At 42.0% G+C, this 27,367-nt stretch overlaps 1 protein-coding gene across 1 annotated transcript; it reads left to right on the forward strand.

Annotated features, from left to right (window-relative positions):
- map7d3 (MAP7 domain containing 3) lies at positions 1–27,347 on the forward strand. The gene is given in 21 exon segments (XM_034138002.1): positions 1–151; positions 7,381–7,482; positions 7,807–7,887; positions 8,023–8,186; positions 8,450–8,533; positions 8,535–8,562; positions 10,039–10,122; positions 10,882–10,989; positions 11,718–11,819; positions 12,220–12,318; positions 14,145–14,270; positions 16,273–16,415; positions 19,680–19,843; positions 19,966–20,186; positions 22,430–22,559; positions 22,649–22,934; positions 23,072–23,122; positions 23,204–23,321; positions 23,560–23,710; positions 24,197–24,489; positions 24,586–27,347. Coding segments are annotated over 21 exon segments (2,589 nt in total). The 5' UTR covers positions 1–105; the 3' UTR covers positions 24,594–27,347.
- The last annotated feature ends 20 nt before the right edge of the window (positions 27,348–27,367 follow it).

Genomic DNA, 27,367 nt, shown 5'->3' on the forward strand with positions numbered 1-27,367 from the left:
CTCTCTTCCTGTCTCTGGTGTCCACGTCCCCGTGCTCTCCTACCGGCTGCGATGTGTTACGCGCCCCTGCTTTAGAAAAAAACAGAGAAGGAAAACTTCATAGAAATGGCGGAGGGTACTACGACTCTCAAAGGCTTGCGAGCCCAAATGGGTAAGAAACATCTTGGCAGTCGTGGTTATTTCAACCCACTTGTGTTTTACAATGTAGTCAACACTTTGTAATGTGTGTGTGCCGCTGCCGCCGCTAACCGGGGTATTTGAACGAGTTGTAAGGAAACCAGGCTAGTAACGTTAGCTCGCTGTCCGGGTATCTGCTGACAATGGATGCGGAGAAATATGCAACTTCTTCTAAATAAGTTAATGTGGATAATCTATGTTAGTGGATATGTGGTAAAGCTCCTGGGTTTAGCGACGTAGCTAATGTTAGCTAAAGTTGTGACGTTATTTTAGTAGCCGGGTTTGAAAGCCGGTTGACATATCACGACTTGTCTGGCGCCTAGCTCAACTAGCTGTGCTTTAGCTTTGTTTTACCGCATTTTAATCTCGTTTTCTGACAAAGTGCAGCTGTGTGGATATATTAGACAAGATGGACAAACTTGTAATGCTTAGTAAACGAAGCTAACTACGTTGTAACTGCCATTCTCCAGTAGGTTAGATAACGCTGCGCATCACTTGGGGATTATTGTCAAAAGTGATCATCTGCTAACCCTATCAGGAAGAGTTCAGGAAGCTCGTTTCTTTGCACGTTAAAGTTGACAGCGATGGGAAAAGATGCCTTCAGGAGACACTTTATATTGCCATGTTGTATCTTCTTGCTCAGAACTCCTCTTGTCTTACACAAAACTGTATTTTCTCCTCTATATCCATTGGACAGTTATGCTTATTTGTTGACATATGGCATAACCCCCTCCACTCTCCGGGGAGGGGAACTATAACAATGTCTGACCTGAATTTGAAATATAGCTCAACACTGAGCAGTGTCAGACACGCATCTCTGATAAGAGAATAAGGCTGCATCGCTGCTTTAGTGAAGGAGTTTTAGTTGGACCAGCAGCCCTATAAGAGCTCTGTTAAGCAGAAGGCACATTGCTTTTTTTGTAAATAGTACTTTATTGGCCAGCGGCAAAGTCTATCAATGCTTCTCATCCATGCCTCAGCTGGCCCCTTCCAGACGCAGACATGTTTACTGTGTCTGTATCTGTGGGCATGAATGCACAGTTTGTTATGACTCGAGCTGCAGTTGGTTTCACCGTTTTTCTTAGTGTTTTAGGGCAAAAGGGAGTTCTCTGCATACCCAGTGTGGGTGTAGGCATGTTTTACTCCTGGCTGGATCGTATTTAGTACATATTCTTCCTGTTTCCCTTGACTTTCCATTCAGTTCTTTAAATTTGGAATTTACGCCCCCACCCAGTTCTGTGGTTTTATGAAAATATCCACCACTTTAAGAGTGATGTGAGATGTAGGAATTCTCGCACTGTGAGGAATAAAAGGATGTCCTCTTGCTCGGCCTTCAGTTAGCAGAGGACTGACAATGATCAAATAATGCCAAGAATCTTATGTGCATTTCCACAAGAATGTGAGCAAGGTTAAAATGTACCCTGCTATTATGGAAGCAGATCACACTGCTGCAAGTCACACTGCAAGCAAGGCTGTCCTGATCCTGGCTCAGCAATTGCTGCTGCAGAATTAAAAGCATGAGAAGTATTTCTGAACTGGTCGGATTTAACCAAAGGAGGAAATGGATCAGCGGCAGCCTCATTTTCATTGTCTGTTTCTTGGATCTATCCGTTTAGCTCTGCTGTTCTAGTACAGATGCTCCCTCTCTATTTTATTTCAACATTTTACATTGACTGACAGGATGTGTTACAGTATGTGTGTACACACACCAAAGATTTGAATAGCAAAACATCTCAATTTGTATAGGCTATAACTAAAGGGCAGTCAACATCAGTCAACATCCTGGCCTACCTTTCCTGAGGATTTTTTGTTTGGGGTCATTTCCCTTTTGCAATCAGTTCCAAATGTTCCACTAGTTGTATTCTCTTTTGATGCTGGTACATTGTAAACAAAGACCACAACTATAATTAAGGCGTGTCGTGAAAGTTTGATTCAATTCTGTATCATGTTACAGTATGTAGGATGTTTGGTTTGTCCCTCTTGGTTCTAATTTGTTAAATAATTACAGGTGTAAAAGACTATTAAAGTTTATTTACGGTCTGTGTCTTGGTAAGTACCTAGTACTTCCAAAATACATTTTTGTGATATATCTGTAGTGTGATGTGTTTAATAAGAACTGACATAAAACTAAAAATAAATGCACTGAAGGTTCTGGACCTAAGCGCCCGATGACTTATGATAAAGAATTTGATTTGAAAAAAGTTAAGCAACAACTGTATTAATAATGCATTTGTATGATCCCATCCACTTGATGCCCATCTCCACAAGGGAATGTGGTCCAGCTGGAAGAGGAGACTCCTCAGGAAACTGGGATGTGTCATCATTATCCTGCCAGTCCTGCAAATAGCCATGGCTTACCTTTGCATGAACACGTCCTCTGTAATCCCATAGAAGATCTGGTGTGCCGTGCATGTTAGTGCACGTGTGAGCGTGCATCAGCAGTGTTATCTGAGGACCTGAAATCTCCAGCCAGCCATGGGAAGCTCTCTATGCCATAGATAGTCAAGAAGCCAAGTGATAGACCTTGCAGGGTTCACTGAGATTTAGGACAAAATTAACAAGGTAAAAGGAACTTTTGTTTTGGTGATTGAATTAAGCTGTTATAGTGTTTGGTTGGAGTTGAAAAATCCCTATGTACTTTGAGTACTTTGTGGCAAATGTCTGTCCGCCCTTGCTTTAAGCACTTCCTGTGCAGAAGCTACTTAATTGTCCTGAGCAGGCGGGCTCATTAAAGGCTGCAGAAGAGGGACAGAAGACGGTCAAACCCACTCTTACTTACCAACATTACCAACATTGTCTCCTGCCAAAATATGTCCAAATGATTCTTGTTATTTAGAAAACTAGCATTTGATCAGTGTTAGCATTCGGACATAAGTGTTATGAAGTATTGTAGGCTGCCCTGTTTCCTGTTAAGTGTTTTTTTCAGGCCTGCAGAGCCGGGTCATCCCCCCCACTCCCTGGTGGCCTTTACTGCCGCCATCATAACCCGGCAGCCTGAAGGTTGAACCACATCAATCAATAGGTATAGGCCTGTATGTGGCACTTAACATCCAGTGGTTTTGAGCATCTCCTAGTCTCCTACTACCTACAACTGCTGGATGATGTTGTAATAAGTGTCAATATAGCTAAAGAAATATACATATTCAATCTGCTGAATATTAACAAACAGAATATTAATTTAATAAGTCATTGAAATATATATATTTTTTTATTACCACATCATTGAGTTAGAAAACGCACACTCCAGCCCCTGCTCATTGGAGTTTTAACCTGATACCCGCCCAACCCTTCTGCCAACATAAACCTGAACAATAGATCATGTAGCGTTAGATAATGAAATTGATCAGCCCAGTGTATAATGAGTGCCAGGTTAATTACTTGTGGTTTTGTCCCTCTAACTTATTAAAGTGTCTAGCCAGGTCTGTCGATGCAGCAATGATTTATGTTAATATTTGCAAATCTCCATAGTGATGATGGAGTGATTAAAGACAGCTCCTCTGATTGGCTCTTTTTATTTCTATGAGCACACCTGGCTCTCTTGTGGTCTGTTGGTAAACAGGATCTCTTCTCCCATCTCATTCCAGTATTTGAATCAACACGTCAATGTGTGCATCAGATTCAGAGCAAGCGCCTCTTTCTGACTTGGGTCTTTTATGCCCTTAAATTGAACAGTAAGTTCACCGGGCAGGGACATCCTCTGTGGTTGTGGCTCTTAGAAAATTCAGTTAAATCTTAACAGTTCGCAGGTTTTGCGACTGAAAAAAATATTACAGATTGTGATTTCACACATAAGTAGTGTCTTAACAGTTGGTACATTTTCAGCGTTTTCTCTCTGCTTTCTTTGACGTACCTAATGTCCTGTAGTGTAAGAAGCTCTTACCATTGAAGCTTAATATTTGTGTTTTAAATAGTTTACAGTATTTAGTTTGAGCTGCCCCTTCATAGATTTATTATCAATCCACAGATTGCAATATCTGCATCATGCCATGATTGATTGTGAATGTACTGTAAGTTGTACAGCCCAACTAAGTAATTGTTGCTTGTAAGTTAGTTGACACATCAGTCTGATGAGAAGGCTTCAAAGCTTTACCGACATGTTTTATATGTATTTAGCTATGAGTCATGTCCTCTCAGATTCCATGTCTACCTTGATGCAGGCTTAAGCACGGCTGGCTGAGAGCTCTTCATCCATCCTGAGCTGCTCAGTGCATCACTTAGCAACAGTTACCCTGCAACACAGGCGGCCTGGCATTTATTGATTGTATTTTTGTTGCCATTTATATGAATCTTTGGAGGCTAAGAAAAACACGGAGACACGATCCTGGGCAGTCTTCTGCACAACTGGCCCCTGAGCCTCAGAGATACAACAGCTGAGCATCAATTTAAACATTTTGATGTAGAAATAAAGCTGTTCTAATTGTGTGTATCATTTGTACCCTAGATATAGATGGCATTTCCATCTGAGTATAGATCAGCTCTTTTGGCCCACAGTGCCTCGACTGCTTTTCCTGTCTTCTCTCTCGAGGAAAGAAGAATGTTTGTGTTGTCACAAAAACGTCACAAAATCCATGTGCTAAGAAACTGTCTGCTAAACATGTGTGATACCGTACCATGCTAAATCATAGGCTTGCGTTTAAGATCAGTGTGTTCTTTATGGTATTGTATTACCCACCACATATACAATCATATAGCATGGATTCTTGTGAATGATAGTCATTTGTCAAATACACAACAACAATATGCTCTATATGGTAGAAATGCATTGAAATCAAATATGTTGCTCTTTCACCCACTGTTTGGCCTACTTATGACAAGTGAGATTGAAAAAAGGAAGTCTGAGAACAAAACTAAGTGGGCAGAAGAACACTTCTACAAGGCGCTAGCTGCAGACTTTGACCCTCTAGAGCTGGATGTCATCGATGCTGCTGCAGAATACAGATAATCAGTGCATGGTTACTTGCTACAGCTCCTGCTAACCTATACCTGGTTTGTTACAGCTACTTCAGGAGGGATGTTAGGTCAAAAATGTATCCGAGACTAACGTTATCAGTCTCAAAATGATTGATTCTTATTTCTTTTGTCTGCATTAACACATTTTGTTTGGTTTAGGGGCGCAAACAATGCATATTTGATATTGAACTAATGTTATCTCTTCTTTTGTCCTGTCAGGCTTTTTGCCCGCTTTCTTGTCTGCTTTTCAGAGAGCAAGGCAGGAGAGTGTAGAGTACATTTCCATAGAGATAGGACATGCTCACCACACTGTGCACGGAGTAACCATGCTCTATGCCTGTGGTGGGCCCAGCGTGAATGTTTTCCATACGCTATGGAAACCATGGTAAAAGGTGTTGCTTATATGAACCATTCATCATCATATAACCATTCAATTCACTGACTAAGGCTGCACTTCCTATAGTTGCTTTGTGAAGAAAAGCCTTCCATGGATACGCTGATGGGAAGAGTTTGATGTGAAGTAGCAGATATTCTTTAGCTTGCATTAGCAACATCCTAATGATGTGTTCAAGTACGGGTGGGGGAAGGTGACAATACGGTATTTGTTTACTATCAGAGTTTTATCACACAATATATTGATATTGCAAGATAAAACTACCCTTCCCCTTCCCTTTATCAGACACTACTTAAAGAGGAGCAGATCTGAAGTGTGGCTACTTAATGTTGGAAATAAAATAAAAGTCCTCGAGTGCGGGTATACACTGCTTCGAGGCACATCATGACTCTGCAAATCATGACTCGGCAAATCATGTTACAAGCAATGGAAATAAGCCATGTTTTCTCTCGTCTCTCTGAAAGCTGAGGGAGAGGCAGTACTAATGGGCTTTAAGTTCACTTGGTCAACATTGGATTGGCTTTTCTGTGATACTAAAGCCTACAAATCAATATGGTTTACAAATCTTTATATTTATTTTTCCACATTAAGGGTTTTTATTGATGACCCTAATGTTTGATATTCTTTATCCAAGTGAGTCAATACTGCTGGTGTATTTGCCTGTTGTAGATTAATGACTAGAAACTGCATACACTACGACGGATCATTTTCAAGATATTTCTTTTAGATTCACAATTAATTTAACTATCATTGTTTTGTTTGTGTTAGATTCAGTAGCATACTCTCCGATTTTAGAAGTTTCTCTGGCCATGCTTTTTAACTGTATAACCACAAAACACAAGTTAATGGTGACAGTTTATGTAATTTGCAGTACAATAAATAGGCTTACACTTTGAAGAGACAAGGTTATATAAACATAATTGTAATGATAATAACAGTCATCGAAAGTTGTATTCATTTTTATTACATGCAAATTGAAATGAGTAGTTTTATTGGGTTGTAACAACATTAAAATGTTATGTTAGAGAAAGAGATTGGGAGGGCCTTTACGAACTCAGAAGTGTTCATCAGTGGTGTGCATATCACATGACTGACCCTCAGTGTCTCTGTCAGCAGTTCTGTAATGCTGAACACACACCGACAAAGTGGGAAAGAGGCTGGAGAAAAGGCTGATACCAGGACACATAAAGCTTAATCATTTCCTCACTGCGTCCTTCCTTTCCGCCCCTGTATCTCCTATTCATGATTTCCCTGTTAATAGATTTGACTGTGCTATTGGCTCTTTGTTGGTCCGGGTGGGAGAGTTCATACTTGCTACCATAAGAGCATGTTTGTAACCTGTATGTGAACTTGCTCCATAGCGTTTGGGTAATATATTAAAATGAAAACAGCATGTAGTCTATAGAATGCACAAGAAAATAAAAAATTAAACCGCTTCAAGCACAGGACGACTTGGAATTGGAGTAGTTTGGTGTAACCCTAGTAAGTTGTGCACCCCTGGCGTATTAGCTGTATACCGGGAAGCTCACAAGAGTTTGATTCCAGACATGTTTCTCACAGCAGCCCATCCCTCCTAGCTTGTCACAGGAAGCAGTGTATAGCTGGCTACAGGGTTGACCATGAGCGGGGGGTTATGTCAGACGGCTGAATAGCTGGATTGTTCTGTAGCTTCAAATCCGTTGGATCTGTCTGAATGAGCATTCCTATTGAGAACAAAGTGGCTGATTTACACTTGAAGGAGAACCCAAAGAAATTCTGATCACTAGATAGTATTTGATATCCCAGCTTTGCAAGACATGACATGATGTGGCTGTAGTTCTTGGTTTTTTAAACTGCGGATGTATGTGTGTTTCCTACAGCTGCAGCTGCACAGGCCCAAGCCGAGGAGCGGCGCAGCCTGGCAGATAACAGCCCAGGACCTACAACCAACGCTCCAGCTAAACCTCAGGGGAATAGGCCAGGTAAAAGACACCACATGGTGACACAGAAACAGATTGGTTCCCACAGACACTGCCCTGTCACCGCTCTATTGTATTCCATAATCTGAACCATTAGATGCAACACAATCCACTTCCAGCACCCTGTCAGTGTAGCTTACTGCAGGTGAAGCTTAGTCATTATCTTATTACTGTATCTACAATGACAGTCACATGCACACGCCTGCTTCCTGATTCAAAGCTGTTGTAACGCTGCGCTGCGTTCTAATTCTCTCCTTTGTTTTCTGAATATGCGCTGCTGATATGTTTTACCTTTTTAACCACATGAATACATGTATGTGTTTGCAGTCATTGACGGTGCTGCACTTAGAATAGACGACCGACTGCGAGTGGCAAAAGAGAGGCGAGAGGAGGCAGAGAAACAGCAGGGTGAGTCGGCTATCCGACTATCAGCTATGGGCTCTCAGTTCCTGTTTCAAATGATTTTAGCCGTAGCTTTAGAAATCATACTATAATACGTGTCTCTTCTTCCTGCATGTATGCACATATTGTATGTGTGATCAGCTTTGCGAGACTCTCATATCATGGATCGGGAGCGCAAGGCCAAGATGCAAGTGGAGCGGCAGGTGGAGGAGCGACAGAAAAAGCTTGACGAACAGAAAAGAAAGGAGGAACAGAAAAGATTGGCTGTGGAGGAGAAGAGGAAGCAGAAACAGGAAGAGGAAAAGGTAGCTGCAGGCTTATTTTTGCCCAGTTCATTTGACTCGTGTGGCTAAAATAATTCAAATGTCATCGAAACACAGGTTTATGTTGCAGAGTTTCCTTTGTATATATTTTATAAAGAGAGGAAATAATCTGACAGTGTAAAAGGCAAAATATAACAACTATTTATAATATATATTGTGGTTATGACATTGTTTAGTCTTCTTCACTTAAGGGTTTATACGGCTAAATGAATTGTAAATATCTCTTCCTCTCTGTGATGCTGAAGGAGCACTATGAGGCAGTGATGCGGCGGACTTTAGAGCGCAGTCAGCGTGTGGAGCAGAGACAGAAAAGATGGTCCTGGGGGGGGACTGTCCACAGACTCAGATGGACGGACAGGTAGAGGCACTTCCTTCACCCGTATACAAGTCCACCCCTTTCTCTTCTGTTACCATGGTGCATTAAAGAGCCAGTAAGGTTACATGGAAATCTCAATGCTAGACATGGAAGTCGTCACGTTGATAATGGGATTATGGTTTATCAAAGACGCAATTCTATCCAGACTAGGGCTGTGCGATTATGGCAAAAATCATAATCACGATTATTTGGGTCAATAATTGATATCACGATTATTAAATACGATTATTCATTGACTTTGAAAAAATCCATTTATTGAACTTTAAAACAAATACAAATAATAATTTGAACAGTATCTTTTTAACTGTTGATTTCCCTGAACGTATAATTCAACTGAAAAACCAATACAAAAATAAATGATACATTTATATTTACATTTAAATAAATAATATCAAAATAATAAATACCAATAAACAAGATCAACAAATATTTTGGAGCGCACTTCCACAAGCTACTAAACATATATATATATAATAAATAAATTAGACCAAAATTAATTAGATCAAATATGTTGCAGTGCACTGTCACAACCTAGCAAAGCAAAATAATTGTTTTTTCCGATATTATGTTGTTTTCGTAATTGTGGCAGGCCAAAATCGTAATTGCGATTAAAATACGATTAATTGCACAGCCCTAATCCAGACACAACACAAACAAGCAATTCAAAGCTACTTTTTGCCAGACCCTTAGCTGTATTCTGTTAACGTGCTCGCAAGCTGGTACACATGACACTTGGCCTGAATGTTATCATCTTAGGCAAAGTACTTTTTCATAAATACAGAGAGGTAACTGTTTTTTTTGTATTACTGTGATTCATACAAAAGTAACTTGTGATGCCATATTCACACAAATATGTTGATATGTTTTTCATTTGTAGGGGCAGCCGCATCTTTAATAACATTGATGTTAGCAGCTAACGGGTTATCAGTCAAGCATTATTTCTTGATTTATTTATTTCCAATGAATAGCTTCAAATCTGAATCCCGAAGCGACAAAGAGAGTCCCTAATAAGACCGGTAAAGTGGATTTCTAAACAATCTTATTAAGTCAACACTCAAATTGTTACTATATCTTGCTGACAGTACTGTCAAAATGTCAGCAGTATGCAAGCCTTGCAAGATCAGAATATATAATTTAAATGAATAGTCTGTCAAACTCTCACAACACTACCTGCATGTGAACACTTAATGCCACTGTACAATCACTCTCACAGTTGGAAGTTGCAGAAATCTGAATAACTTTTGTAACTATGAAAGACATGGGTAATTTAAATGACATTTTGTTTATATGGTTGAGGTACTATCTGATGACTCTTTGGCAAATCCTCTTATCGGTATATCTTGTAATTTAGTCACTGGGTGTCAGGCAAAGGCTGAGGGCTTGTCTCTCTTGTATGAAGGATGTGCCTCGGCATCTTGTGTTTTATGGCTCCTCTCTGAGAGCTGTCTTTCCCCACAGGAGACTCTGATGCCGGTGCCTCCTCTCCAGTAACTATAGTTATCTCCCCTGCCTCGCCAGAAAAGCCTCCAACGAGTCGACAAGGTTTTGTTTGTTGATAATATGCTCACCAATGTAGCAACACAGCATGGACTGGCACTCTAGATATCTTGGTTACCTACTATGCTTTCCACAGCCCCCACCCCACCCACCCCACCAACCCCCACCTGCAGTCTAACTGGCAGCTTTTCACTAACAGTTTTTGTATGGGTGGCCTGTGTTCTTCTGAATGTGCCTTTTTTTGGGGTGAAAAGCTGAAAGTGAAGCTTTAGGTTTTTCACTCACTCACACTGTCAAGCACCTCCGGCTCACACAGGCGACTTTGCATGGAAGTCCAATCTAATGGCACACAAAAAACAGGACTAATATCAGCTCTGGATTCTCTGGCACGGATCCTGTCGTGTTCGTGATGCTCTTTATAAGTGTGTGTTGTTCACTAACCACCGTGCTTTGCTTTAAAACCACAACAACTTCGTTATGGTTTGACAAAAATGTACATTCTCATGTTAAACATGATATTTATCGACATATTCATGCTTTATATCATGTGTTTTGCTACGTGTGCATCACTAAATGTGCACTGCATTAGTAGCACGTTAGATCAATGTGTAAGGGGGGACAGTATATCAGGGTATGTAGCTGCTATGTTTTAATCTTAGGAATAGTAATGAAACCGCATATATCCCTTTATTACCATCTTGCAGTTCCTTGTTCTCCCTTGTGTGCAACCAAATGCCCTCCTCCATTGGCCCACCTCTAGTGTAAACCCCTCCTCCCTTGTCTGTCTCTCCTCCTCCCTTGTAGTTGACAAGCGCTCCACATCCACCATGAACCTGAAACAGATGTCCGAGCCTGGCATCAGTAAACGCCTATCCTCCTCCTCTGCCACCCTTATAAAATCTCCCGACAAACGTAAGTCTCCTCTTTTCCCTCTCTCCTTCTCCTTCCCTCCCTTCCTCATTTGCTCCCTCCCTCCCTCCCTCCCTTCATCTGGCTGACCCCTTACCCTCCCTGCCCTCCTGTGCTGTCTCTAAACCAACAGATCTTGGTCCAAACAGACTTATTATCAGCCAGGTTTCTAATGTTTAAGTTCTACCAGGTGAACAAAACAAATCCTGGACTGATCTCTGATTCTTGTACTCTCCATGTCCAGGACTTTACACACAGGCTCACTGGAGCACTGACAGACTGGTAAACTCATGTTAGCTCTCTGTCTCCGTTCCTGCTAATGACAAGTATGCTACTTGCCTTCTAAATCCATAAAAAGTCATCTCTATAAAGCATTGAATCAAATTTCATTTCAAATGTTCCGAATCAGAAGGGGATCCAAGCACCAGCAGGTGATTCATTCATAAATGTGCTCATAGTGGTAAAGTAGCCTGTCACAGTATTCCTAATCATATTTGATTCACAAAAATCAACACAATTAGCTGATTTTGACATTTCACTATAATTTCACTGGACTGCCAGTTCCTTTTTCTGTTTTCTGATATTGTTGATTCTCTTTTTCTCTCAACCTCATATTTCAGCTTTTCTTTTTCTAGGCCTTTGAGAATATCTTTTAAGAAGTCCGAGATACTTTTTTCCATTCACAAGACATGACTAAATTCACCGTTGGGTGTTTCATCATTGTCTCCCAGGTGTTAAGCAGAGGAGTTCGTCTTGTAACCGGTTGCCTAACAATGGCAATGCTGCTCAGGCCAGTAAGGAAGACGGCAAAAAGCTTCAGGTGGAACCGACAGGTGCAAACAATTCCAACAATATGCTTTTGTAACAAAGATGGTGTACTGTGCACAATTTAGCAAACCACCACAGTTTATATAGAAAACCTAAGCTTTGTCACAGGTATGACAACTACAAAGCAGGCTGACTTTTTACATGCTAAAGGATTACACACTTTTTTAATACTACAACTGGGTACCTGCATCATGTCCTGAATTATTCTCACATTGGGAAGTTAGCACTCTCCTCTGTATACTTGTGTGTACGTTATCTATTTAGACTTCACGTCAGCTGCTGTCTGCCCTAGCCCGGTGACTCACACAACGCCAAATGAAGCGCACATGACTTGTAAACTGTCTTTGGGGATTCCTTGTGGACTCCAGTGCCTGCTTGGCTGTAACTCCACTCTCATGTCCATAGGCCGTTCCCTCAAGAAGAGAAGTTCCTCCCTCACACGAGTAAGTGCGGGCAGAGCACAGACTCCTGCCAAGCCTGATAAGGGGACAACGGATAATCAAGGTGGCTAGCATGAACCATCGGCAAACGTTTTTTCTAATGCCACTATCTGCATCACTCAGGCAACCCTTTTTTTAAATAACAAGCATGTCGCTATCATGTTCACAGCTTGCTCACCCTGAATTTTGCTCGGATTTTAAAACTTCATCAGCACTGTCGGCTACTAAGAGGTTTTGGGATAACACATGGCTTTTTTCAGTGTCATCGGCTTTATTTGTCCTTATAAACGGGCCAACTCTTCATGTGTTTCCTTTTCTTCTGTCTACGTTCTCTTCCAATTAAGCATTGCTCACTGACTGCTGAATTATCCCTAGGCAGCTGCTAAGCCTCTCTAAACTGTGTCTGTGATTTACTGGGAACACTAGGTATGCCTTAACCTCTCTGCTAATTGAACCTACCAGATCCCTTTCCGTGCCTGACTGTGCCATGTTTCTTACTGACAGATTATCTTTCTCTTTTAACCTTTTTTTAATTGTTTTATCAAGGAATGGTTATGTTGTGCTGTGCCTGCACTAACACAGTGAATTGTTGTGTTGTCACAAAGTGTTGATTGTTTTCTCCCTCCAAGATGACGTCATATTTCAGTCTCTAGGCTCGTGCTCCATCGTGGTGTTTGTCAGTGCCATCCCACCATTGCACCCCCAGAGCACCGGAATATTCACAGCAACTCACTGCAGTCTGTGTATAACCATTAACCACCAATGCTTTTGTTTGTCCTATAGCTATGTCAACATTCGTGCAGACCATCAAATGTTAAAATGTTCTTGTTTTGTATACATGTTTGTTTGGTGTGATTAACCTATACAGATAATACAACACGCTAAAATCATTAATTCTGATTTAAAAATAAAAAATAAACACTTCTTTACGCCATTTAACCAAAAAACTCCCAAAAGATAACCCATATATTTTATGATAACCTTAGCTCAGACTAATAACCCAGATTGTGAGTACCTGGGTGAAAAGCATCTTGCTGTGCTGCCAATCTCCAACGGCTAGCACTCAACCGCTAACAAACAAGTCCGTCTGCAACAGATGTCTTCTCGGTAAGGGGCTCCAAAGGGAAGTGTGTGACTCCTTTTGAAAGAGATAGCATTCAGGGACATGTGGCAAAATCAACCCATCAACACTTTTAACTCATCTCGTATAATATCTGCTTAGGTAGCGGCGACGGCCTAAATATGGAATTGCTAATTCTTTCATTTCATGGAAGCAAGAACTCTTTGTTTCTGCTGTGAAATCAATGTCCACCACAGTGCTTTCATAATATGCTGTCAGCCTCCTTATCTTAATCCATGTTGGCACATATTTTATATTAAATATGGAAATGTTTTCCCAGCAGAAGCTAAAAGAACTCTTGCCAGGCCACAGTCACTTTGAGGTTTTTTCACTACCCTATAGGTTTCCTCTAATGACTCTTTTGAAGTTCACTAATAAATTGTTTTTTCCCATCAGCACGCCTCCCTCAACCTTAAAAGACAATTGATTTGACCTCATTATCTGACTACTGTTTTAACTGATCTTCAGTAACCAGACAATCAGTCTTTGGTCTGTCTCAGCACTCTTCCATGGCATCCTTTATCCTCATTTAATATCACTGAAAGTTAACAGGACCTTGATCAGGAGCCCATGTAAGACTATTGACACACAACCTTTGGTTCTTAATGTTGATTCTTTCCTGTTGGTTAAATCACGTGGTGAATTCTCCAAACTTAATTGACCCCCCCTTCCCTCCTTTGTTTTACTTTCATCCCCCATTCTCATCCACTCTTTCCTTCTTGGCTTCTTTGTTCTCTTTTTTTTTTTCGGGTGCTTTTTCGGCCGTGTAGCTCGCAAGGCAGCGGTCGGCACTGTGGACGGAGGGGTCCTTAGTCGCCTGCTCACCCCCACCCAGGCCTCACTAGCTAGGAGCAAGAGCGCCGCCGCCCTGTCAGCTGAAGGAACAAATGCTCCAGGTAACCTAGGAGACCCTGACGGAGAGAAAGGATGGCTAGACAAAGACCCTGCTGCTCCCTAGTTACATCATTTTACCAGTAGCAAATCATCCCAGTATCACTTCACTACATCCAAACTCATTCCCCAGACATTGTCCTGCTGTAGATCCTCCTGCTTTTCTAAGGATCCTTTCAAAGTAAATGGTTGCCTCTTGGTGGTGGGATTACAGAAGTCGCTGCTCCCTGTTTTTAAAGTCGCTGTAAACAATCAGCTGTTTATGCTTTATGTACGGTTATTATTTGCAGCAAAGTACAGTCATGTGAGAGAGCATAGTTACACAGTAAATATTCACACACACACACACACACACACACACACACACACACACACACAGGTCCAGCTCACATGCAATCTCAGACCTGACACAATTGGCTGTTGTGTGCTGAGCTGAGCAGGTCTGACTTGGCTGGGAGCATTTCTCTGCATCTGAGGAGTCTCCGGGTCCATGCTGGGAGATTTGCTCTAAGCTGCTTACCTGTTGGTTCTTGTTACGTCAGAATGAGACTGTTGGGCTCTTGCATGTGTTCTGGTAGCGAGACTAAAGCACTGGGGACTTCAGTACACGTTGCTGAAATTGGGATAGCTAGCATATTCCGTTAAATATGAGGGCTTAAAGTCACACTGATCAAATTCAGTATGTCCCAATTCTGGCACTGGATTTGGTGCTGATATTTTGTAATAAAAATATGGCCATCTAGGCGGAGTTGAGCATCCCACAGGAGGACTTGCATGCCTTACATGTTCTTTATGTGTTATTATACAATGCGAGGGATCTACATTAGATAAGGCAGTTGTTGAGAACATACAGCGTAGTCATCTGGTATGAACCCCCTGACACACACCGATGAACGCAGCATTTTTCTTGTTCACTTTTTTTATGGATGGAAAGTAGCATACTGTAAAGCACTGACTCACTTCAAAGCTGCAACTGTATTTCCCGTGATGGTTTTAGGCTGTTGTGTTTATTGACCAGCCATTACAAACCCATTAGCAGCTATAGATCTCCTTGCTAAGTATAGCCCCAGTAGAGCGATGACACATCACATTAAAAGCAGCATTCATAGCCCATGATAGGGGAAATTTCATAGCTGCTCAGTGCACAATCGGAGTAAATTACAAAACACATTTGTGAACAGGCTGTAGCAGGGAGTGTTCTCCAGGTCCAGGATTATCACGGCTAATCCCTCAATCTGACACGGCAAGCTCATAGCCAGCGGACTACAGTCTTTACTCTCCTTGCTAAATACAGGAGACATTAAACTCGTGGTAAGGACAGTCATTTAACAGCACAGTGTCTACATTGTAGACGGTCGTGTTTACAAACTACTCCGATGTGTTTCTGAATTCTTAAAGTTACTGTAAGGCAGTGTTTGTGCCAGAGATGGCTTTGTCCTGCTATGAAAAATGTGGCATTCAATGTCAGATTTTAAATCCAGAACGTTAGAGTATTATGGCAGGAAGAATTCTAAGTCTACTACTCAAATTTGTTGTTACTTTAACTGAACACAACACTCGACACTATCAACATTCATTGTGTGTTTAGTGTACTAATGAATCTGTGTGATGTGTTTGTTGTATTGTGTTTGTGGTAGGTTTTGTGTAGTGTGCTGTGCTGTGGTGTTTGGTGTTTTATGGTGTGTTCAGGGGCTGGGAGTGTCTGGGGTTTTTGTGAGACTGTTGCTCTCTGCTCCTCATGTCTCCTGTGATCTTCAAAAAACTGTTTCCTGCCTGATGTGCTATTTCTAACAAATTGCTTTTTCTTGTGCTCTTGTCCCCTTAATAAAACACTCTTTCACTTCTTCCAAACATCATCTGCCCTCCCTTCCTCTCTCTTTTCTCCCTCTACTCCCTTCATTTGTCTTTCCTTTGACTCTTTGCTGCTTTGCTGTCCAACTCGACTGCTTTTCACGCCTCCCATTGGCTGTGCTTCCCTGGCCATGCGATGACTGTGTCCTTTACCAGAGTGTCACCTGTGTCCTCGCTCAGCCTCTGCCAGTCCCCTGAACCCACCACGGGGGGGCCCCGTGCGCAGCCGCAGCATTGACCGGCAGAAGAGCGGCATGACCACCTCGGTGTCGGCCGACGGAGCCCTCGACCCTTCAATGGTGAGAACACCTCTTTATGCTAATGTGCCTAGCACCACTGGCCTACGAAGAAAACTGAATCAGACAGAAAAGAAAACAATTGTCAGTGTTGTTATTTACTAAATGGAAAGCTTTCTCTGCCGATAGTTGTGACTTCCTGAAAGTCCTCCCTCTGCCCTTCTCCTTAAGCTGGTTCTATTACCCTTTACATAAATGTATATTTATATGGCTATGCTAATGGTTATGCAAGTACTTATCATACATGTGTGTAAAATGACAATGCAAGAGGTATACCTCAGTTTGATGCTGCATGCTACGGTATCAAAATCTGTTTGCTAGATTTGAACTGTTGCTATTTCCGATAGAACTGTGGTCTCAATGTTGAGTCATTTTACAGCCCTTTGTCAGTCAGTCAGTTTGCATTTACTGATGGAGTAACCTGGAAATATTATCACTCCTATCACAAAGTGATAACAAATTTAGCAAATGAATGACATTCAGGTTTTAAGGATAAGTAGGATACTTTATTTCTTTTTTTTTTATAAACATCATTTAGAGAATATTGTACAGTATTATGTAATTTCTTCAGTTTATAATTATGCTTTACATGAGAAAGTCATTTAATTTGACTTGGAAAATACGGATTGACTATAAAAAAAGATGTGTGTGTCTTTGACACTTTATTTCATTGTTGGTAGCACTTGAGAGAGACACCCTTTGACAGCACAGAGATGTTTTACATGGTGACAAGAAGTGCATGCTTTCCTGAATTGAAATGACATGCTTGGTGAAATAAGCCGATGTTAGCAAAGACTCTGATTTATGTGCACATATCTGGCCTCATTTGCCTGTCAAAGTATTTCTGCAGGATGAGAACAGTAGGGAAATGTTGTTCCTGCTCCAGCTGTTTGACCTTTGCTGGTCGATCATAATAGAAACTTGTTCGTAAATTGCCAAAATGTTATCCTGCTTACTGCTACTACTTTATTCAGGGACATTTTCTCTGAGTTACTCTTCTCTAAATAAAGGTTAACTATGTTTAAGCCACCCCCCAGAGAAATGAAGCAAGCTGAGCTGCAGCAATGTGTCTGCACTACCTGCAGAAGGGCTGTCGTAGGCATCGGCCCTAGAATCGACATGTGGTGTCGGCACCAAACAGAAAAGCTGCTGTACGCTGTGTATTCCAGTGACGTCACTAACTGATCATGAGCTGTTTTATTTCAGTGTTCAATAAGCTTAAAAAATTTGACACAACACTCCTTGATGGATAACAGACCTAAGCTACTGAAAAGCTATTTGATTCAGAAAAAAACACTTCCACCAAGCTGCTGACAAATGTGGTTAAACTAGTAACACTGCTTCTTCCTAACACTGATCATCATGGGTGATGGTTCAGATTTCCTCACTTTGTGGCCAGTAGTGCCTCTCTCTCTCTCTCTCTCTCTCTCTCTCTCTCCTCTCTCTCTCTCTCTCTGCCTCTCTCTCTCTCTCTCTCTCTCTCTCTCTCTCTCTCTCTCCTCTCTCTCTCTCTCTCTCTCTCTCTCTCTCTCTCGACCATTTTCCTCTCTGGCTGTGAAGGGCCTCATTGTCATCCCATGAGACAAAGGGATCCACAGTGGCCGGATTATAAAAAGATCAGACCATGCAAAGCAGACCCACCCTGACTCTGAGGCCTCTTCTCTCCTGGTCATTTCATTGTCTTTTCTCCTCCACACGCACAAACCGGTGTGGAGATCATTGAAATGCACAGCTGATCACTCACTCTGACACACTGAGTTAGGCTTTCTGACTACAAGCGGGGTGTTTCGAAAGGTATATTAGAAAACAACAATAATCGTGCAAAATGAAACTATGTAGGTCGGCTGCATGCTTACTTGTTTAAAGGATATTATTCGGGGTTTAGGTTTGTTATGGGGAAATGACTTTAGTGTAATGCTTCGAGATGACTTCTGGTGGCTCCAATACCATATTGACTTAAATAGGAAATGAAAATCTTGTCCCAGACTCCTTGTTATAAACTGTGCTCCAATTGCCTGTTTATTGTCCAGGTTATCTTTCCAAGACTTTGATTGTTAAGCTGTGTTGTAAACTCTATTATAAAGGTGGGGCCATTTCTTACATTTCCCTCCTGTTCAGACCTAGCATTTACATTTGCTTTGTTGATCCATCACAAGTGGCTTCAAGTCAGTTCACATCTCACATTATTGGACTTATCCGGTGACCACTTTGTGTTGAGAATAAACACCTCATTCCTGTTTGCATTAAGTAACTAAATACATATTCTAGCTGCAAAGAGCATCGGATAAGAGCAGGCGGGCGGGCGGGTGTCAGATATCGGCAGAGCACTGAAATAAAAATCACTGACACATCACAGGAACTATGATAACAGATTCTCTCTCTGTGGTTTCTGTGACATGAGATCTTTTTTTTGTAACTTATTTTACAGTACAGTTAAAAACAATATATACAGAGCTCAGACATTGCGGACAAAGTGATCGATTGATTTCCGCACACTGAATTTGAGCTGACCAGGACTTCGTTCAATGTGACCCACAATCCATTAGTGTACATTAGTGATGGGATCACAAAAGACGCATGTTAATACCTGGTCTGAACGTTCAGTACTGAAGGCTTGGCTGGGACAGCGCTGTATATTTTCCTGTGTGTGTGTCACATGGTTGACCTTGCTGTGCTCTCTGTCATCATGTTTACGGTGACCAACATAGCACATGAGCATTAAAAATAGATGAATTAAACCTGATCCACGGCTCCTTCACAGGAGCATTGTGTCACTGTTTAAACATAATTATATTATTCATCTTCCTTCTATTGATACTTACAATAATAATAATAGGCCCACTTGTTTTTTGGTATTTTCTTCATCAATTGTCATTTATTTCTTTTACACAAAAATATAATGTATTACTTATTAAGTTACAATGAATGCTGAACAATATTAGGGAAATGTGCGACATGCAAAACATTTTAAAGGTTGCGATAACAATATTATTTGCAGTAAACAGATATTAAAATGCACTCAGTTCTCAGTCCTGCCATTCTGAAGCTCGGTAAACTGCAAAAAAAAAAAAAAAATTGCTTTCCTTAAATGGCGGTCTCTTTTTTGAGTACATGATTTACAACTTTTTGGTTAAAGACACAATGATATTAACATTAACATAACCTAAAGGTAATTTAAAGGATTTATTTTAAGTTCTTAGCATGATCCTTTTCAGTGATTAATAGTTATTATTTCCTCACTATTGTCCCATCTCTGTGGAACTACAGAAGGACAAGACGTCTTCATCGCCTGGAGGGCAACGTCCCGCCTCCCCATCTTCTACCCTGGGACGCAACCGCTCACCATCCCCGGCCCCCATCCCGGCCCCAAAGAGGACCCCCTCCCCGGCCCCCATCCCGGCCCCAAAGAGGACCCCCTCCCCAGCATCCAAGTACGACTACTTCTCCAAAACAGCTTCATTGATACTTGACTTTTAAGTTTTATGAGTTTGGATGCAGCTTTTCCTCTTGATTTCATGACAAAGCACAAACAACTCGCACTTTGTTCTTACAGGCAGAATTCCAAGACGCGCCCGCCCTCACCAGGTGCGATGAAGCAGCGCCCCCCGTCCCCCGGGTCTTCGTCAGCCAAACCTCCACCTATCCAGAAACCAGCACTCACTCCAACAGGGCCCGCCACCTTGAGAAAGAGAGACTCCAAATCCAAGGATATGTGTCCTGTCCTGGCTGTGTCTCCTCTGCCCTCTGAGTCCAGCAAGAGCAAAGAGAAGGACGGTGAGCAATTCTCTGTCCACAGTTTAAATGCTTTATTGTTTTCGTTAAAAATGTACTTATACTGTAATGTAGTTAAACCATACCATTTGTAGTACTAACCATGTATAACAGGTCCATATAAAGTCAGGCTTAACAACCCTGGTCAGCTGACAAACTTTAATAAGTCAGTACCAATATTTGCTAAAGCTGATATTTATTCTGGCAACCAGGATGTTTGCGCTGGTGCATCGAGACGTGCTGTCAATTTCTGGGAGTGAAGTGACCCAGCATGATATCGTTTTCATCTTTACTCGATATAAATATTACCGTGGGTCCAAACCCACTTACACTCCCAAGATGGGTCCAAGTCAGATATTTGTCAAACTCTTTATTCAGATAGCTTTGTAAAAGAGATGCAGCCATCGTTCGGGCGTGATCAAGCTCATATCTCGTTGTTTTCTTTAACCAAATGGACACAAGTGCGGCATGATGGTTTTACGTGACACACACACACTCACACACACACACTCACACACACACAGGTTGCATAGACGGGTACGTCGCAGTCACTAACACACACACACTATAGCGCGCACCATGTTGTCAACGGGAAAGTTATACAGCGCAAAAAAGATAAGAAGACATCAAGGTTTCAATTTGTAACACTTTTAAATCTTAAACAACGTGTTGAGGAAGAACCGTTAAAACATTTGCAAACAACTACCTTAACCAGAGTCTTAGTGTAATTATTTCTAATATACGCTGCAAAGACTAATCTTAGAGCTCTGGTCCCAACAGCGAGACCCCTCCCTCTTCTCGTGCACCATGGAGTCAGTAGGAGGGAGCAGGCCGGGGGAACGCCCCATTTCACATTCTTGTAAATAGATACTGATTTATTAATAGTTTAATTTATAAATAGATAAAGAAATCTTGTCTCTTTTTTATATTATAGTTTATTTAACCCATACTGGAAGGGGTGGAAATAGAGCAGCAGGAACTATTGGATGAAAAATAAATTGCAGTTAGGAGGGTTTGGATTACAAAAGTGTGTGTTGTGTGTGTGTGTGTGTGTGTGTGTGTGTGATTGTGTGTGTGTGTGTGTGTGTGTGTGTGTGTGTGTGTGTGTGTGTGTGTGTGTGTGTGTGGTGTTGTGTGTGTGTGTGTGTGTGTGTGGTGTGTGTGTGTGTGTGTGGTGGTGTGTGTGTGTGTGTGTGGTGTGTGTGTGTGTGTGTGTGTTGTGTGTGTGTGTGTGTGTGTGTGTGTGTGGGTGTGTGTGTGGTGTGTGTGTGTGTGTGTGTGTGTGTGTGTGTGTGTGTGTGTGTGTGTGTGGTGTGTGTGTGTGTGTGTGTGTGGTGTGTGTGTAGCAGGGGTCCTGTTAACTTCCATCTGGAGTCACATCCTGTTACAGATCGGGGGTGTTTGCTGCTGCCACCTCCTGGAGAGACGGGTGTTTTTTTAATTACTTGCAGCCCGGCAAAGATGGTTGTCAGCTGTACATATGAAAGATGTTGAAACTAAAAAGTTCTAAGTGGCACAGTTTAGGCACATTTATGTTAATGAGTGTATAAAACGGAAATACATAACTTATATGTTATTTGATATCATCTAATGCTTTTATTAGACCAAATAACAAAAGAGTGTTTGTTTTTGATGTAACATACAAATGAAATACTTGACAAAAGTCCACATCTGACATTCTGCTCATCAATTGTTCAACATTGCCTACAAGGCCTATGACCACGGGTCAGGTTTGGTCAAGTTGACATAGATACCTTACAGAAATATGCATGCAGTAATCCACCCTCTCTTCCTCTCTCTCTCTGTCTCTGTCATACACACACACACACACACACACACACACACTAGCTCACACACACACACACACACACACACTAGCTCACACACACACACACACACACCCCGAACGACATTGAGTCTGCTGGTCTCTGTCCTTGCCTCAGGCAATACAATGATGCTATTATAATGCATAAGATAGCCTACTCAAAGTGATAAATGATATGTAATGGCAAAATCTGGGATGAACACATTTCTTTCTCATTGTATGTACTATCATATTGCTCGTCCCTGTGTACTGCTTGTGTCTGTTTGCCCTCTGAATTATTTCAAAGAGCTCAGAGACCATCATGTGAAAGTCACACAACTCAGAATCATGCCGCTTCCTCTATTATCCATGTGTCTCTCTCTGTTGAGAAATGGGTGACATCATGCAGTGCGTAACCTATTTTCTTTTCCTGCCTTGTCAGACTCTAAAGGCTCGACGGGCACTAACTCTGCTGCCGAGGCGGCAAAGATCCTGGCGGAGAACCGGAGATTAATGCGAGAGCAGAAAGAGAAAGAGGAGCAGCTCAGGTTACAGAGGGAGGAAGAGGAGAAGTAAGATTATTGGGATTATTCTCTTAATTCTCTCACTTTTACTGTTTTATTGTGAGTCTTCGTACTAACTGCTGTCTCTACCGTACCAGGGTGAGAAAGGAAGAGGAGATGCGCTTAGCGGAGGAGGCCCGTCTGATACGCCTGGAGGAGGAGAAGAAACTTGAAGAGGAGAAGAAAATCAAAGACGAGGAAGATGCTCTTCTAGCTGAGGAGGAGCGGGTGAAAATGGCCGAAGAGGAGGCGGTGAAACAGGCCGAGCTGCAGAAGGAGCGGGAGGAGGCCGAGGCGAAGGCTCTGGAGGAGGCCGAGAGGGTCCGTCAGGAGAGAGAGCGCGTCATGCAGCAGAACCAGCAGGAGCGCATGGACAGGAAGAAGGTATGGAGACACCAAGGAGTCCTAACCTCAGTGACTGCCTCTCTGTTTACATTATTCACCAGCTTGGTCTCTTCATGACAACATCTCTTCTTCCTTTTATACATATCACTTTTTCAAGCTCTTTTTTTCCATTTCAGAGAATTGAAGAGATCATGAAAAGAACCAGAAAGGGGGAGAAGAGCGAAAAGGTGAGCTCACATTCACTCAGCCAGCAGAGAGAATGCTTTACTCTGAGTGTACGCTAACACGTCTTTGTGTCTCCTCCATAGGGTGAGGCAGGAGAGGATGATGATGAGGATGAGGATGATGAGGATGATAAACAGGAGGATGAAGAGGACGATGAAGAGAGAGAGGAGGAAGAGGACCAGATAAACTGTGAAACTCAGAGTAAGTGGTCAGGCGTCCACACTGGTTACAGTTTCAGGACATTAGACTGCATGAAGATGTATGTATCACTGCCTTCCTGAATGTGGTGCCTCACCACTGAGAGTGAATGTGTGTCTTCCCCTCTTTGGGTTTGTTTGCATACACTTTACATAAAACGCCCATTTGTGGGAATTGCCATAAAACTCAACATGACTTATGACTCATCTAAACCAAATCTGTTCCTCTATTGACATCATAGGCCAGGACGAGGACAAAGCCGAGTGTGATCTGTCCTCCGATGAGCCGGCGGCGGAGCGAGAGGTGCCGCTGGGCAGCGTGAACGGGAAACCAGAGACAGACGACAAGGAGAATAACAACGGCATGAGCACAGAGGAGACTCAGGCAGTGAGGTATGATTGAGACAAGACAATGAAATAATGAGACCCTCCCAGAAAGCGCTCGGAGTAGTGCTGATAATCTCCTAAGTGTATTGTAATCTCAAACAGAAGGGGCTCAATTCATTGATTTTCTTTAAATACTACAGTGGATATCAAAACGTCAGACCCATTCATCCCTACGATAGGATAGCGTGAACATATCAGAATTGGTATATTTCAATAAGCTTTGTCAAAATAGCCGCAACAGCAGGCCGATCCCCCTTGTGACAGCCTTGCCAGCTCTTTGTATTATCCAAAATCATATGAATATAGGCGGGTGCAGGCTGGTTAGGTTTAGTAGAAGTTCAGTGGAATATGATTTTGTCCGATTGGCTAGACAATTATTCCAGCCCTATCTTTTATTAGACTGGATTTCTTTCTGCTAACTCAAAGCTGTGCTTCTATAAATCTCATGAACCTTCTGAAACTCTTTTCTATCCATCTCCCCCTCCTCTCCAGTCCCGTTCCTAAGGGCCGCCTGGTGGAGGGCTCGGAGTTCCTGAATGAGCAGGACTCCGCCAAGGTGGGCTTAGTCTCAGGTCTGAACGGTAAATCCAACCAGTGGAGCTTCGAGGAGCTCAACGACCTCAACGTCCACTCCAAGACTCGGCCCCTGATCCAGGCGGAGGACTGTAAGCAGGTCCTGATCAGCTGTGACGGGAGCTCGGATGGGACCAGGGTGGCCTTCGAGGACAAGGGGACCCCCGTCAACCCCCTGCATTCCTCTAACCAACCAATAGAAGCCCTGTCAGGTGAGGAGTCCCGCTCACCTGTTGGGAGTGTTCACTCTTTGATGAACTCTTCCTAAAGTAATCACTTCCCCCCCCCCCCCCCCCGTGTCTCCGCAGAGATTTGATGCTGCAGCCATCGCTAAGACGCCTCTCTCTGTTGCACTCGTAAAGTTCCTGTCCAGCTGAGCTCCTTCAAAACAAAAAAACGGCTTCCTCCTCTCTCTCCTCCTCCTCTTCCAGAGCGAGGAGCACAAGGAGAAGCGGAAAGACCACCCCAAGTGCTACATTTGCACCCCACATTATGAGGAAACAAATATATTAAAATGAGATATATATATTAAAAGAAAACAACGTTATGCTTCAGGGAAATTCCATATATTCCTTCAACGTGCTCGCTTCAGGTCTCTTTCCTCTTCCTCTTGTGGTTAGTTCTCAAAGTTTTTTTTTTTTTTTTCTATGTTGTGTCTAAATTTGATGATGTTTTTTTTAAGAGTTGTGTCTTTGTCAGGGGTGCATTTGTTGTAATTTATTAATTTTGGCTTTGTTGTTATTGTAATTATTACCTATGTCTAGTCTTTTTGTTCTTTTCTCTTGTATGAGAATATTCCAGGACACATGCACACTCGGCTGCGTGAATTGAACAGAGTGACTTAAAGGAGGAAAGGTTCAAACATTCTGTTCTGTCGGGGGTTTGGTGGGGAAAGCATCCCAGGTTTCACGTGTGATTCGTCTAAATTTACTTGACCGGCTGCTCTTTGCAGGATCCAATATGGCCTTAATATTTCCTCAACTACTAATTTTGAATTGTGAATATACTAAATTGCTTGCGCTGAAGCTCATTCATGCACAGTTAACTCTGTCATGTGCTTACACTTGAAAGTAGACCCTGCATTCATACTTCATTTTGCCCCCATTGTCCTGTCTCCCGGTGTGTTTCCTTATTTGGCCACTAGGCGGCGCCTGGAGCTCCATCTGTTACATTTGAAGCTGAATAGTGTTGAGGTTCACTCGCAGCACTGTAGTGAATTTGGTTGTTTGTTCAGTGAAGTTTCTGCAGTTTGTTTCTCATTTAGGGTTCGTTAAGGTTTTGTTCATTTTTACATATGTACATAGAATTTATGTTTACGAGCGACATTGTAATTTACATCAGATATGAGTTGCATCACATTTTAGTCTCATCTCCTGCTTGAATACCCATAACTGCAACATACTATCTTAGCAGTGGAAGTCCATTCGTTTCATTCATGGCTACCTCTGAGCCTCTGAGGTGGTTTGTGTTTGTTACTGAATTGAACCTTGAATATTTGTCTGAAACTACAAATGAGGTTTTCAATGATCTAGTTCTAACTTGAGCTTTTCCAACACATCCACCCATGTGAGGCTTCTTCACCATTTACATTTATTTCTCCTTTTTCAACCAACCTTTTTGAAATTCCCAAAACACCAGCTGCTACATCTGACACAATGCATTTCAATTATTTTTTACAATATAATTTGGCTGTTTGTTTATATATAAAAATACATTTCTACATATATTTAAGTGTTATTGTGTTGTGTATATAATCAGTATTAGGCAGATGAAGCCATGTGTAGGATGAGGTGGCGTCAGGATGTGGATAATTGAAGTCTCTGTTCGTGTGCTTTACGTTTCTGTTGGACTCGTGCCCTGTGACGGGATGTCAGTTTACGTTTGGGCAGCCTGGATAAACTTACATAAAGCCCTCTTCCACATGAGCTCTGGAAAAAACAAGGGGCCAAGTAGGGACCCGCTATATTTTCCCTCAAATATAGCGTTTGTTTATATGTGTATGTTTTAGCGCTTTAAGCCCCAACCCTGATTCTGAACTTTGCCTCACGGAGACTAAACACATTTTGATGGCCAGTTGTTACAGCCCTCAGCAGCATGTCTGACCCAGGATCAGTCGTGGCCCGGCCTCTTCATGATACTTTTAATGTCGTCACAATGTGTTTTATATGATGTTAAAGGTCGTGGGGATGGATAGTTCTAGTGTAGGCATATCAGCTCAGGTCTTAACTAATCCTTGTAGTAGCAGGCAGAACATGACGTGGGTCAGACATGTTTTCTGTCTCTTCTGGATTTTTCATGAACTGTAATGAAATCTTGAAACTCCCTATGCTTGAACAGTCCAAGCACGAGGTTTGGAGGACCTTTTATTGTTGCCTTGTTCTCTGCTGGCTAACTAAAATCTCTTTGTACATAAGGACTAGGGGCTTTAGATCTTAGCTTTGATTAATAAGCACAAAGAATGTAACGGACTCCATAAACCGTCCTTCATCATTTACCATGTCTCTCGAGACACGAGACTCTTTGCACTGTCACAAATGACTGGCTATGTTTAGAGAATGGTAACTGAGGAGTAGCTTTACTGTACAGACTCGTAGGAGAGTGTGATATTCTGGAAGAAAAGAGAACGTCATTTGTGGATTCCCAGATGTTTTAGAAGTCACATCCCCAAACCTTTCCTACCCCTCTAGTCCCGTGTAGCATCTGTCAGGGGGGCTGTTGTAGCTGCTTCTTAAACACACATTTCGTCTACTCCAGGTCCTGCTGCATCTCTGAGGGCTCGAGTACAGAGCCGACTGCTTTAAGTCCTCAACGTTTTCTTTAACAATAGGATAGAACGGTGCCTTAGATTGAGATTTAGTATTTTTATTGTATCACAGTTAACTAAGAAAGCTTGTCCTTACCTCGGCCTCGACAATCAGTCTCCCCACCCAGGGCGACTTTGTGAATATGAATATTTCTCTGAAAGATTTACTAACAAAGCCCTTTCCAAGTAAGATTTGTACTGTAAATATATCTAAAAGTGTACTGAGATGATACAAACTGTTAAAACAAATAAAGTCTTGCAAAAATATTCCATTGCCATTTTCTTTT

Source organism: Trematomus bernacchii, unplaced genomic scaffold (genome assembly GCF_902827165.1).
Source record: "Trematomus bernacchii unplaced genomic scaffold, fTreBer1.1, whole genome shotgun sequence".
In the NCBI taxonomy this organism is placed as follows: domain Eukaryota; kingdom Metazoa; phylum Chordata; class Actinopteri; order Perciformes; family Nototheniidae; genus Trematomus; species Trematomus bernacchii.